General features: G+C 37.4%; 1 protein-coding gene across 2 annotated transcripts in view; it reads left to right on the top strand.

Moving 5' to 3' along the window:
• Window positions 1-4,416: 4,416 nt before the first annotated feature.
• Window positions 4,417-15,104, top strand: part of plekhg5a (pleckstrin homology domain containing, family G (with RhoGef domain) member 5a) — a 53,414-nt gene continuing 42,726 nt past the window's right edge. The window contains exons 1-2 of one of the 2 annotated variants that reach the window (XM_051123018.1): window positions 4,417-4,686; window positions 13,272-13,351. In XM_051123018.1, coding sequence (XP_050978975.1) covers window positions 4,632-4,686; window positions 13,272-13,351 — 135 coding nt within the window. In that variant the 5' untranslated portion in view covers window positions 4,417-4,631. Of the gene's footprint in view, window positions 4,687-8,515; window positions 8,533-13,271; window positions 13,352-15,104 lie in introns of those variants that run through there. The other variant, XM_051123017.1, reaches the window with a different exon arrangement.

Consider the following 15,104-nt stretch of genomic DNA (forward strand, 5'->3'; position numbering starts at 1 on the left):
ACTTTTGAACAGGATGAAGATGTCCAAATTTTTCTTATTTTGTTGAAATTTTTTTTTTTTCCATTTAGTATTTCCCGAAAGACAAATTAAGTACAATATACCTTGATCATCAAATTCAAAAATTTTTCACCCCCTGGCTCTTAATGAATTGTGTTTCCTTCTGGAGCATCAGTGAATGTTTGAACCTTTTTTAATAGTTGTGTTTGATTCCCTCATTCGCCCTCAGTGTGAAAAGATGGATCTCGAAATCATACAATTACTGCTGGAAAGGGTTCAAATATGCAAAAGATGCCTGAAAACTGAAGAATCTGCAGGACATAGAGGATTTTTATGAAGAACAGTGCTCAGTTTTACTGTTCAGAACAAACAAGGGACTCTTGAACAACCATCACAAAACAAAACAAAAAAAAATAGGTCATAGGTTATCCAGGTAACCACACGTAGTATTAAAAATCAAGGGTTCCCAAACTTTTGCAGGGAGTTATTTAAATAATTTCAACTATTTTTGTTGTCTTGTGGACTATATGTAAACATCTTTTATGTAAAATATCTTAATCAGGACAGTACTAAATAAAAAAATAACATGCATTTCGTATGATCTCTCTTATTTAGTTAAAATTATTCACATTTTCACAGATTCTGCAAGGGGTTACCAAACTTTTGCATAAAACTGTAATGCGTGAGTTAAGTAAAATGTGAAATAAAGCTGCAGTTGGCCCCAGTCTGCTCTTCTGATATAATGGCCTAAATGTATTCATTCTATTTCCAAACTAATGAATTAATCGGCTGAGCTGCTAATCAGCTTAAGAGCCTGTAGAGACAGTTAGCCATGAGTCTGAGCAGACACACATGTTCAGCTCACAAAAGCCAGTGATAATTTCCAATAGACAGCATATGTGAGGACGATAATGATGAGTATATCATCAAGACCATCATTAATGTACTGATTTATTACTCTGAACAAGGGTAGTGAGATCATAAAAGCATGTTTACTTTGGCAAACAGGACAGCCTGTGTATATTTGCGTGCACATTTTATCAAAATTGAGGTAATCTGTTTTAATCTGTTTCAGATTATAGACCACGTTCAGGTTTAGGATAAGGGTTAAGACCAAGCAAACAGATTTACCCTCCCCTAAAATGTCTGACAAACCCAGTTTTTAAAAGCATAGTTGTTGCCAACCCGAACAGATTAGGGATTTGTCACACCTGATAAGAGCGATCCTTTACACGTCGATGGGATCTGATCCAAAACAACCCAGGTATAGATCATCCAAGTCTGTCGTTCACCAGCTCAGGGCACCAATCCTGACAGCTCACTGTTTTGGAACATTTTGTCCATCTCATAGGTTCAGGCACCTTCAGCATGTTCACATTCCATACACATGATTCACTGTCTATAGCAAGAACAAATAAATCTAAAATGTGATGAATAGTACAATGACTGAGTTTTTTTGCACATCAGTGACAGATCTTTTCTCCAGATGCGCTGTGTCAGAAATGGCTATAAAGAACCCAAATACTAATGATTGTGAGTATTTGCACAGAACATCGAGGCAGTATTGTCTGTTTTGCAGGCTGTCTGAGTAACTGTGGTTTCTGCTCAAGGTGTTTAATGTAGGGGAGATGGGGGGGAGAAAGAGCTGCAGAGGGTTAATACTCCACATATGGTCAGCTTGGCAAGCCAGGAACAGGTTTGCTTGTACTTAAAAGAGATGAAAAGAGATGGGGGTAGGCTGGGAAGAGAGTGCCTCCATTATTTTAACTCACTTGAGTCACCACTGAAATAGAGAACAACCATTTCTGAGGAATGTCTGTATGTGATTAATGTTGAGAATTTTAAATATACAGTCATGTGAAAAAGTTAGGACACCCTATTGAATTCCTATTGGTTTTCTGTATCAGGACATAATTTTTTTTAAAAAAAAAAAAAAAGGTGCTTGGCTGGTCTTATTTTGAAAATAAAACCTCAGATGAACAACAACACATGACAAATTGCACCGTGTCATTATTCACTGAACAAAAATAAAGCCAAAATAGAAAAGCCATGTGTGACAAAGTTAGGACACCCTTACTGTTAACATTGGAATTAAGAGGGTAAATAACAGTTAAGCACTGATAATTAAATACCTTTGATTAACTGATCATCAGCAAGTCTGAGCACCTCTATAAAAGCATAAGCTTTGGTAGTTTACTGGTCTGGAGACTTCAGGTATGCGTTAACACATTGCCAAGGAGGTAAGACATCAGCAATCATCTTAGAGAAGCAACTGTTGCTGCCATCAATCTGAGAAGAGTAATACGGCCATTTCCAAACAATTTGAAGTTTATTCACAAGTGGAAGACATTTAAAACAGACACCTTTCCTTCCAGGAGTGGACGTCCCAGAAAATTCACCCTAAGATCAGACTGTGTAAAGCTCAGAGAAATAGCAGACAACCCAAGAACTACACCTCAGACTCTACAGGCCTCAGTTAACATGTTAAATGATAAAGTTCATGACAATACCATTAGAAAAATATGGGACGAAAATGTCATGTTTGGAAGACTTGGCGGAAGAAAGCTTCATTGCAGCATTGCAGCACAGTTTAGGTCTGCAAAGTTGCATCTGAACAAAACACAAGTCTTCTAGAATAATGTCCTTTGAACAGACGAGACCGAAGTGGAGATGTTTGGCCATAACGCACAGCACCAAATTTGGTGAAAACCTAAAGAGCATATCAGCACAAACACCTCATACCAAAAGACAAACATGCTGGAGGAGGGCTGATAATTTTGGGCTTGTTTTGTAGCCACAGGACCTGGGCACCTCACAGTCATTGAGTTATCCATGAACTCCTCTGTACATCAAAGTATTCTACAGTCAAATGCGAGGGCATCTGTCCGACATCTAAAGTTGGGCCAAAATTGGGTCATGCAACAGGACAATGATCCCAAGCACACCAGCAAATCTACAACAGAATGGCTGAAAAGAAAAGAATCAAGGTGTTGCAACAGCCCAGTCCATGTCTAGAGCTCATCCTGGCTCAAATGCTGTGCATAAGCAAATGCCCACAAACCTCAATAAACTGGAGCAACGCTGAACAGAAGAGTGGTCCAAATTCCTCCAGAACGATGTGAGAGACTGATAAAGTCACACAGAAAATGAATGCTTCAAGTTATTGCTGCTAAAAGTGGATCTACAGGCAACTGACACATAGGGTGTCCTAACATTGTCACACATGGCCTTTCCATATTGGCTTTATTATTGTTAAATAAATAATGACACAGTGTGATATGACATGTGATGATGTTTACCTGAGGATTTATTTTCTAAATTTTAAGACCTGCCAAGGACCAGATAATTTTTTATTATGTCCCGATACAGAAAACCATGAAATTCAATAGGGTGTCCTAACTTTTTCACATGACTGTATATGCATGCGTCGTCTTCTCCTAAATAAGTTGGCTTCGAAGTCGAAGACTGACACGGAAGAGAAAAAATAGTCAGTTATTTTAGTTTTTTTTTGTGCACAAAAGGTATTTTCACAGCTTCATAACATTACGGTTGAACCACTGATGTCACATGGACTATTTTAACAATGTCCTTACTACCTTTCAGGGCCTTAAACGTGTCAGTTGCATTGCTGTCCATGCAGGGCCAGAAAGCTCTTGGGTTTCATCAAAAATATCTTAATTGGTTTTCTGAAGACGAACAACCCTGGTAAAAAAAACAGCATATGCTGGTAGGTATGTTTTGATGCTGGTTTAAGCTGGTCCTTTGCTGGTTTATGCTGGTCCTTTGCTGGTCCTTGTCCAGCAACATGACCAGCTAAGACCAGCATAAACCAGCATCAAAACATACCTAACCAGCATCCCAGTATCAAAACATACCTACAAGCATATGCTGTTTTTTTCACCAGGGAAAGGTCTTACCTGAGCTGAGGGTGAGTAATTGATAACAAGAATTTTCGTTTTTTGGTGAACTATCCCTTTAAATATCATGTTTAAAAGATAAAATTAAATGTCAGATTACCATGTAAGATGAGGATGGGGAGCCGAGCTTGGGGAAACGCCTGCGTGTTTAAAATAGGTGAGACACAATGTAGTTGCTGGTGGTAACATAGGACACGAAGGTTTTTTGTGGAATACTATGTATGTTTTCTTTTAACATGACACAAAGCTGTGTGTGCTAAAAAGATGTCATGTTGACTTTGAAAGAGGATATGCCATGTTCTTACAACGCAATTCAATAAGTTTCAGTAAACCTTGAGGCCAGAAAAGAGACAAAAACTTCGTGCGTCAACGACACAGTCAACAGGTCCTTTTGTGTCTCCGCAGCGCACGCAAGGTGAAGCACTCAGGACGTCAGTCAAGCATACAGATGAGATATTTTAAAGTAACTTAAAAGTTTTGCGCTATACTAGAGGGGCCATTACAGATTATACACGGACGTACATGTCAACAATATCAAACTTAGTTCAAGTGTATTGTCCGACGCTTGTTTTTTGGAGGACTGCCAAAAGCGCGTCAGAGCCCAGGTCTGCTCTACAGCTGATACTCAGCGGACGGTATGGTCGGGTGTCTCATCATTGAGAACAACACATGAATACGCCGAACTTGGAAATTAAGCCACATGGTTAACAGCACATAATGCATCGATACGGATCGCCACCCAAGAGCTGGCTTGGGCTTCGTTTACGACTAAGTAAGTGGAATTTTGCTTTACGTGTTACCGGCTGCGATTAATTAAAAAAGATGTGAGGTGTACCTGTATATTGTGCTTTTTTGTGAGGCAATAATGACAACTAAGGTAAAAACAGGGATAAGTTTTTATGAACTTATCCCTTAAAGGGATAGTTCATCCTTAATTAAGTCTATTTGCTCACCTTCATGTCATAAGTTTGATGAGAATGAATGACTGAAGATATCAAACTTTAAAGATGTTGCGAAATCATTATAGTAGTATGATAAATAGTGTAATGCCTGAGTAATTTCAGTAGAACATTCTGACCCTAAAATAGCCAGACTCTGTACAGTTATATTTGGCTGACTTAACTGAAAATAGTCTGAATTCTGTTGAACTTTTACTTACTGTAAGTTTGTCTGTCTGTTAAGGATTATTTCCTTTTATAGCAATGTAAATCCAGATTTTCACTTCCGCTCCTGGTTTTGGCTATTCTCATTCCTCAGAATTAGATTTGGGCTAAATTGTGTTTAAGTTGTGACAGGTAGACAGACGGCTCTGTGCTTTACCTCTACTGGCTTATCATAAGGAAATATGATCCACTCTGTATCAACAGTGAACAGCTCTGTTTCAACAGAGATTGCATTTACTTTGCAAAAACATGGAAAGTTAAAAATATATATATGATGCTGTGATAGAGTGATAAGAAATTTTGAAAAAAACTTTGAAATCCCTTTATAAACTCTTTATCCAGATAATATTTAGAGCAGCTGATGTTTACAGAAATTGGGAACTGATTCTAAATCATAAAGGGTGAAAATTATAATTAGAGGTTAGTATTAATATTATTCTATTTAAAGATTATACCCATGTATATTTTGTATTTATTTACATGCACTCTTTTACCAAAGGAACTCTATAATGTGCAACTGGTTAATTATAATTTTTTTTTTTTAACAAGATTGACCATAAGATCATTATTTTATATTCTTTTTGGCAAAAATAAATAGTTTGAAATCCTTATAAAACCTAGTTTGACAGTGGAAACAAAGTGACTCTTCCAACCGAAGGAATTCCTCTTATGTTCTGTCTGTGAGGTCCGGGGCCACGGTTATTAAATTCGAACTTCAAACTAACAAACGGGGCTTTTTATGAAGCTCACAGTTTATCAGTGAAGCTATTGAGTGGTATTTCTTAAAATAATGTCAAATATAGTCTAAGTGTTTGAATTTATGATGAAGAACACCAGTAATATAGACTTGTTTACTTGATTTTGTATAGGAGCCGTTGCACGGAACTGTCTTGTCTATTTGAGAACTGTCACTTGGCTGACTAATTTGCCATCTAGCCTCCAAACCAAGCCCATTACTGCTTTTAGATCGACTGGCCTGTTCGCCATGTGCATGACTGTCCTAATGCTAGTGTTTTAAACAAAGATAAACAATGTCAGGGGAATCACAGATCAGAGGATTAGCCTAGTTATTATAATTGACTGTAGTAGCTGTCACACCACAGTGTTCTTTCATGTGTGGCCAGCATGCTGGTGGTAACATATGCTTTTCATGCTGAGAATTGTGAGCTGAAGATAGCATTATGACCAGCAGAATGCAAAGCTGCAAACAAAAGTTGGGTGTGGTATGCCATGATCATTAGCTTTTAAACAAATTAATAATACTGTGTTATTTTACAATCTCACTTGGAGTGCTAATAATTTGTTTTTTTAAAGAAGTCTCTTCTGCTCACAAAGCCTGGATTAATTTGATACTAAGTACAGCAAAAACAGTAAAAGTTTTTAAATATTTTTAACTATTTAAAATAACTGTTTTCTATTTGAATATATTTTTAAAATGTCATTTATTCCTGTGATCAAAGCTGAATTTTCAGCATCATTACTCCAGTAATTCAGTGTCACATGATCATTCAGAAATCATTTAATATTCTGATTTGCTGTTCAAAAATTATTATTATTATTATTATTATTGTTGTTGTTATTTATTATCATTAATATTTAAAACAGGTTAGTACATTTTTTTTTTGGATTCTTTGATGAATAGAAAGATCCAAAGATCAGCATATATCTGAAATATAAAGCTTTTGTAACATTATACACTATACCATTCAAAAGCTTGGAGTCAGTATAATTTATTTATTTATTTATTTATTTTTTTTAATTATAGAAATTAATACTTTTATTTAGCATGGATGCTTTAAATTGATCAAAAATGATGATAAAGACATTTATGATGTTACAAAAGATTTATACTTTATTTATACTTTATTTATACTAAGTTTCTATTCATCAAAGAAACTTGAAAAAAAAATTCTACTCGGCTGTTTTCAACAACAACAACAACAACAACAACAATAATAGTAATAATAAATGTTTTTAAGCAGCAAATCAGAATATTAGAATGATTTCAGAAGGATCATGTGACTGGAGTAATGATGCTAAAAATTCAGCTTTGAAATCACAGGAATAAATTAAATTTTAATATGTTATTTTAAATAGTAAAAATATTTCAAAATTTTACTGGTTTTGCTGTACTTTGGATCAAATAAATGCAAGCTTGGTGAGCAGAAGAGACTTCTTTAAAAAAAATATAAATATAGAACATCTGGTTATATATATCTTTATTTGCTTGCTTATATGAGAGAGATTGTATGATTAATTTGAGATAAAAATTGAGATTAAATTAAATGACAGTCTTAGTCTTAATTGAAACTCTTTTGCATCTCGACTGAACAACAGTACACCAGACAGCAGAAACAAAACCACACTAGTATGCCTCAGTGATAATGTTCAACTGTAATTATTTCATGTAATAGCCAGATGAAGCAAGCTGTAAATATAAAAGGTGTTGTCGTACACCAGCTTGCAAAGAGAAATGTTTAGGTGAAGATCAAAAGAGCTTTGTTTTTTGTTCATGTCCCAGCGAATGATTGAGCTGACAGAGTCTGAGACTGCGGCGTATTGGCTTGACTGCCACTGGAAGCCTGGTCATTAAAACTAACCCCTGCACGTCACACTGCTCCAAATCACTACCATATGGCTGGAAATGTTGGATCCCGACAGCTAAGACTCTCCCATGCTACTCTCTAATTTGTTAGTGCAAAATTAGAAATTGTGGGAACTCTGGAGGGCACTCGCGAACTCTTGCAGCTATTCTCTTAATCTTTATCTTAACCCTTTCTCACTTTCAAAACTCTAAACCTGCTTTTGAAAGTCGTTCGTCCTCCATTACTTGCTCTACTTGAGCGTCTGTGAACCGAGTGATTTCTAAATCATTGCTCTATATGATACTGTAACCACATGGAGATGCATCGCGTTTGTGGGCTACAAGTAGGTGGACATCTCAAAAGGCAGCTTTGTATCTCTTGCCATTCTGAAAAGTCACAGGTCCAAATCTCCCTCACATCCCAGCATGCACTTCACATGTGGATGAATGCATCGCTTGTCTGGCGTGCTGTGTGGGTCAAGCCCCCCCTCTTTTTTCCCCTTCACATATTGGCTCACAAAGTCCAAAGCACCCTGCCTGGAAACTTTAGAGAAATCCAGTATTCTGAGAACTTTTCTCCATAAGAGAACTCACTCAAGTTTTAGTACGTTCTGTAACATGGGGAAACATGAAGAGCAGTAATATTTAAAATATTGATGTTTGGTTCAAGGTGTAAAGAACATCATCTTGATCTTCACAAGTGAGATGCCGTGTTAGATTTATCGGTTTGCGCTTGGATTGTGAGGCACAATGTTCTATTGGCGACGGCATGGCTCTTATGAACTGGAAACTCTGCCATGTACACAGAGTGAGCTGGGGGTGGAGAAGTACACCTGGACCTCCCTCATGGACATTACCCAGAAGTCTTGTGGTAAGAGTTTTTAAATGAATGGCAAACAATGTGAGACAGTTCGGTTGAATCATTACCTGTTTGTACCTTTATAGGTAAACTGAGGAATTGTTTTTAACGTTTGTATTTTTTTGAAGATATTACATAAAGTTTAAGATGGATAGGCTATGCATTATACCATATTCCCATGCCATGTGTCTTCATACAGCCAAATGCATTTTCATTGAATGACTAGTATATGTTGTCATCATTTACTCACCTTCATGTCATTTCAAAACATGCATGACTTTCTTTCTTCTGTGGAAAAACTGATGAGATATGAGATACTTAGCAAATTCTCCATGCTGCTCTATTCCATAATGAAAGTGGACCAAGACCTGTAATAAAACTATCATAAATGTAGTACAAACAACATATGCACAATCTTCTGAAGTCATATGAGAGTTTTGTGTGAGGAACTGGCTGAAATTGTAGTTACTTGCAAAATATCTGGCCTAGAAGATCAGTGGTCACCATATACTTTCATTGTGTGGAAGCAGCAACAACAAAGAACATTGTGCTATAAATAACTCCTTTTGTGTTCCATGGACAAAAAGTCAGTCATCAGGTTTTGCAAGACACAGCGGTGGAAAAAAAGATAGAGTTTAATTTTTTGGAGTGAACTGTGTGAAACAAAGTGGCTTTTTTGGGCTTTGTGTGGAGAACCACATGTTTGGTTTTCACTAAGTAGTCAGAAGGTTTTAGAGTCCACTGTGACACCGAAGTGCAGAAAAAGAAAATGAGTTTTAGCTTGTCCATTCTACCCTTACTGTTTGATCTGTGTGCTAATGCCCCAATTAGGACCCACTTAGAATGACCTTTGCCTCTGGAAGTATTTTGTCTGCCTAATCACTCACTCTATCCCTCTTTCAGTCTTTGTAGTCAAACAAATGGCCTTTTCTTATTGCCTGCATCTTTAGATTCCTTTTAAAGCTTGGGGGAAAATGTAGCAGTTGTGTTTCATTTCTGTGCCTCAAGTGGCACCAAATAGAATTTGTGAAAATGACTGTTTTAAAATAGGTTTCCACCCATCTGTTATGGTTATGTAAGCAGGTTGTGCCTCCCTGAACTCACAGCATCAGTTGAGCCAGTGTTGCTATGTTGGGCTCTATCACCTAATCTCATTTAAGCCCAAAACGCAAGAAGATTAGTTAGCCAGGAACAAAGAATCAGTGACAGCTCCCCTGCCAGTCTTACAGCTGGTAATGTTTTGACATTTTCAGAACTTCCAGTTCATATACTGGCATCCATGGTATCAGGTTGGTGTTTCTCCAGTGGATGAGTAGGAAATGAGTATCAAAGAAAAATATTTCCGCTCTAGCACTTGAGACAGTAGATGTGCTTAACGCTTCTTGGGAACTTCGGCAAACGACTGGGTAAACAGAGGGGCATGAAAAACAGATCCCTGGCATTCTGCACATTCCTTACATAGAGGATTTCTTAGGAGGTGCCCTCTGCCTCTCTGACTAAAGAAGGAGAAATGGAATATTCTTCATGGAGAGATTGAAGCGAGTATGGAGATGGAATGTGAGCAGTGTAGAGGATAATATCTAGAGTCTGACTTGGCCTATATGGTGATGTTATGCTTTCATGATGTTGGATGAAGCAGGCACTGTGTATCTAATACCATGGTGTATGAGTGTTTCATCAACCTCTGACACTTTTATTTTGCTATAATGGGTTTAATGCTTAGTTTTTAAGGCTTTACACTTATCCTAGACCCAGACGTATAAATTGTTACACATATTATCACTCTCTCAGTTGTGGCGTCATTTCCCCCACAACCAAAATTTGCCCCTGATAAAACTTTTCCAAATTAAACAAAATGTTTAAAAAGCCATTTCACCACAGAATAAATGGTGGTTGAAGATATGGTGCAAATGATATTTGTTCATGGTGGTTTAGAGGAAAAAAAGGAATTGGAAAACTGTTCAAAGTTGTAGTTGATAGTACACAAATTAAATAAAGTTATAATATATTCAAAAAGTCAGATTTGGTTTCTTGTCTATGTGGTCATCTGTACTCTGTAAACATCGATGGCTTCTGTTTGCCTGGTTTTGAAGTGGTAGCATTGCTAGAATGGAGAATGGGGGCAAAATTGATGAAAATATCATGCGCTTTTTTCACATTAAAACCTGTGGGTTTCTAGGTAAGTGGAATATCACTGCCATCACAGAAGGGAAAATCAGCCAGTCTGCCAGCAAACTTGTAATGTCTGGAAATCTCAGATTTCCGCCAACTTTTTTCGCTCTGTCTGTTTTTCTCTCCTTTTCCTCTTTCTTTTCCTTTTTGTGTTACTGTCAGTCTTTCAGTTTTTGTCAATCCATCTCTCAAAGCGTAACATTTATTTGCCATTTTAAATAATCTATCCCTAGTACGCTGGTAGTCAATAGTCTTTATCCACTTGACAACATGGCTTGAAATATGTAGTAGAAAACCCATGAAAAATTTACATTATTTAAAATATCCACATTGTTTTATACATATTTTGGATTATGGGGATCGCCATTATTTTGATGATGTTAAATGATTGCACTTGTTGAGCTACGGACACTACCTGTTGCTATTTTTACCATAACACAACTCAAGAAATAAAATACTGATATGATGACCACAGCTACTAAAAGAGCTTACATGTGGCAATGAATATAAGTGGCTTAAACCAAATGCAGTTTTCCCCACAATGAGTCTAAACGCCCCATAATATCAAGTGAAATCTGTGCTGAGAAACTCCTTCAGTGGCTGCGGCGTCGTGACCAGCGTCAGCATGTTTACATCCTGCAAGGATGGAATCTAGCGTTTCTCGTCTCTGCCATTTGTAAGCTCTTTCAGTAGCTGTAGTCTACTAAAAGCCTCAAAGGCTGAAGAGGTACTGAAGAGGAGAGAACAAAAATGTGGGTATTTAGGACGTTTTGTTCGTCCACAGGCATCTACTTATTCTTTTCTCCTCCTCTTATCGCTACGAAAAGCAGTGAGGGCTCACATCACTTCTCTTGTTGCCCTCCGACTGAAAATTACAACCAAAAGCCTTACAATGTGGCATCGTGTCAGTGTTTTATTTTCAGAGTTGTGTTGCGGTAAAAATAGCAACAGGTAGCGTCAGTAGCTCAACCACGTAATCAAAATAATGGCACCCCCATAGTCCAAAGTATGTCTAAAACAATGTGGATTTTAAATAACATAAATCTTTCATGGTTTTTCTACTAGTAAGAGACATAATTTATGTTATTTTAAGCCATGCAAGTCTTAATACCTGAGATTCCCTTTAAGGAAGGGATTTCATGGCTAAATAAACTTATACTGTATATGTTATAATGTGGCGTATCAGCATATTATGCAGTTAAGTAGTTGAGTTGTCGCTTACTGTATCACCAGCTCTTCTTTGTGGCTTTTCAGTTGTTGATTGAGTCATTTTTCAAACGCTCCCTCCTACATATCCTCCAGCTGCCTCTTCTTTTGTGTCCCATATTGCTGTTATGTCTTTTGGCTCATGCCCAAGGACATAACCTCCACAGGCTCACTGTGTTCACAAGAGTCTCTCCATGGTACCCTGGTACGAAATGTCTCAATCATATTTATTTCCTTCATTCATCTTCTTTATATTACTCTCGATACTCGATGCTTCCATAGAGAGCTGTTCAGTTGGTAGCATTTTCAAAGTTTCTTTAGTATTACTAATGGGTTTTTATAATGTTTTAGTTTGTTTCATTGTAAAAGGTGCTATGTAAATGTAAAATATACATGACTATGTAGCAACTTGCTAACAGCAAACATTTTCAAAGAGCAGTTTGAAAATTCACATTTGAGGACTGTGTAATTTATGCTTAAAGGAGAAGTTCACTTCCAGAACAAATGTGTACAGATAATGTACTCACCCCATTGTCATCCAAGATGTTAATGCCTTTCTTCAGTAGTAAAGAAATTATGTTTTTTGAGGAAAACATTTCAGGAATTACCTCCATATAGCGGACTTCAGTTGTGCCTGTGAGTTTGAACGTCCAAAATGCAGTTTAAATACAGCTTCAAAGTACTCTAAATGATCCCAGCCGAGGAATAAGGGTCTTATCTAGTGAAACAATGTCATTTTCTAAAAAAAAGTACAAATTATATACTTTTTACTTCAAATGCTCATCTTGTCTAGCTTGTCTAGCATCTGAAATCGGTGCATTCTGGTTTTATACAGTTAGGGTATGTCGAAAAACTCCCATCCCATTTTCTCCTCCAACTTTAAAATCGTCCTACATTGCTGCAGAAGTACCGAACCAGTGTTTACAAAGTGAAAATGCAAAGAAGGTCAAACGACCTTTACGAAAAAAGGTAAAACAGCGATGAAGGATGATTTTGAAGTTGGAGGAGAAAATGAGATGGGAGTTTTTCAACCCACTCTAACTGTATTGACCCGGATTACACCGAGTACGCATGTGCATCACAGAGCTAGACAAGACAACCATTTAAGGTTAAAAAGTATATACATTTTTATTTTTTTTTTAGAAAATGACTGATCGTTTTGCTAGTTAAGACCCTTATTCCTCGGCTGGGATCGCTTAGAGCCCTTTGAAGCTGCACTGAAACTGCATTTTGGACGTTCAAACTCGCAGGCACCATTGAAGTCCACTAAATGGAGATAATTCCTGAAATGTTTTCCTCAAAAACCAGGCCAATTTGGCCTACAACGTGTATGTAGTGGTTGATCTTTAACCTTTATTTGTATGTTGTTTCAGGTGAGAAGCCTGCACAGGAGGAGAAAACCGGCATCTTGTGTCAGCATCCCAACTGTCCCGATCGACGGCTTGCTTCCAAGGTGAGCTGTCAGAATGTGTCACATGGCACAGGGAAACCCTGTAGGGGTGACTCAAGCTTGTAAATGTGTTTTCGTGGACTCTTATGGACAAAAAATCCCAAGTATGCCAGTTGCATTTATCACATGGAATATTCCAGCACTATAATCATTTGTTAGCATGTGCGCTTAGGGACCTGACAGGAAAAACAAAAGTTTTGTTTGTCTTTGTGCTGTCGAAAGTTCAGTGGCGAGAGGGCGGATATGATGTTATAGGCGACATTTCATCAGCCTTCTGGGAGTCTGGGGACGCAGGCATGGAAAAGTGAGATTACTGCTCGCGTGTAGGGTATATAAGGCTGTTCGCACATAAACACACCTACACAAAATATCTCTCCCTTCCTGTCTTTCTCTCCCTCTCTCCCTTTGTACACACTGTCTCTCTTCCTATGCCTTCTCTGTTTTTTATTGCTGTTTATTGTATTAGAACCATTGCCAAACTGGTTTGACTTAAAAGCCAGTGTATTCCTCCCTGTGCCCCTCTTTCTTTTAAACGTCAGTCACTCCCATTTTTTTTTACTGGCAAGCCTGGTGCCTATTCATTACCAACACTTTTCACTTTTGTATTTTAACAGGTGTTCCTTTACCTTTAAAATCGTCAACTGCAATGCAGCCACAGTAATATGGATACTGATGTATTGGATACAGTCGTTGGTTAAAAACATGCCAGTATTCCCTTCGTTTGTGTATATAGAGAGACATAAATCAGACAGTTCAGATAATTTGAATATATTGACTCTGAATATATTAAAGTGTAGAATTTTAACCACTTTGAATGCATGCTGGTCTATTACCCAGCTCTAAACATCACATAAAAACAACTCATATCTGAATGGAGTGATTACTGGCCAAAATAATGGAGATTATCAAACCAGGTTTGTGAAACTAACAGTCTTTTGTCTAGTAAAACCAATGAGGCAGACTGTCTTGTTGAGCAGGTACAGATGAGAGTACTGACAGTTTTTGTATGTGAAAATAATTGCCAGTACCAGCCTTCTTCAAGCTCTGGATACAGATAAAGGAAACCGATAAAGTCTGTTTACACAGAGAATGTCTGATTCATTATAGGACATTGCAGTGATGTTTGCTTGTTTTTTTGGTGTCCTACATTTCCTGTCAGCTCAACTCTGCCAGTGTCCTCTGAACTTTAGCAAGCTTTTGAAAAGTCTCTCTGGGTAAACATGTCTGTTTCTAGTCTTCTCTGATCGAAGCCAGACTTAACTTAATGTACCCAGTGTTTTTATCTGAACCAGGAACACGCTTATGTCATTACCCTTAAAATATAGAAAGATGAGAGGGGCTCTTGTTTATTTGAAAAGGTTTCTGCTGAAAAAGAGCGAAGGAGAGTTTAAGTGTGTCTGTGCGCTTGTTTATGTTTTGAGGTCTTTGTGGCTTGTCTCTAGTGCGCTACAAGTTTCATGTAGGTTTGCTCTTCCTGTCTCCTGCAAGGGGTCAAGAGGTGAAGATACACAAAGTTAATGACTGTAGTTTGCTATTGATGTTTAGTTATTCTTTCTGCTAGCCGTATTTAAAGGTGAATTGTGTATTTTTTTCAATGTTAAAGGGATAGTTCAGCCAAAAATAAAATTAACCCCTATGAATCACTCACTCACAAGGAATCGTAGGTATATATGTCTTTCTTCTTTCAGATGAATACGATCAGAGTTTTATTAGAAAAAAAATGGCCTGGCTCTTCCAAGCTTTGTAATGGCAGTGA

The sequence above is a fragment of the Labeo rohita genome, chromosome 11 (genome assembly GCF_022985175.1).
Source record: "Labeo rohita strain BAU-BD-2019 chromosome 11, IGBB_LRoh.1.0, whole genome shotgun sequence".
Taxonomy (NCBI): Eukaryota; Metazoa; Chordata; class Actinopteri; order Cypriniformes; family Cyprinidae; genus Labeo; species Labeo rohita.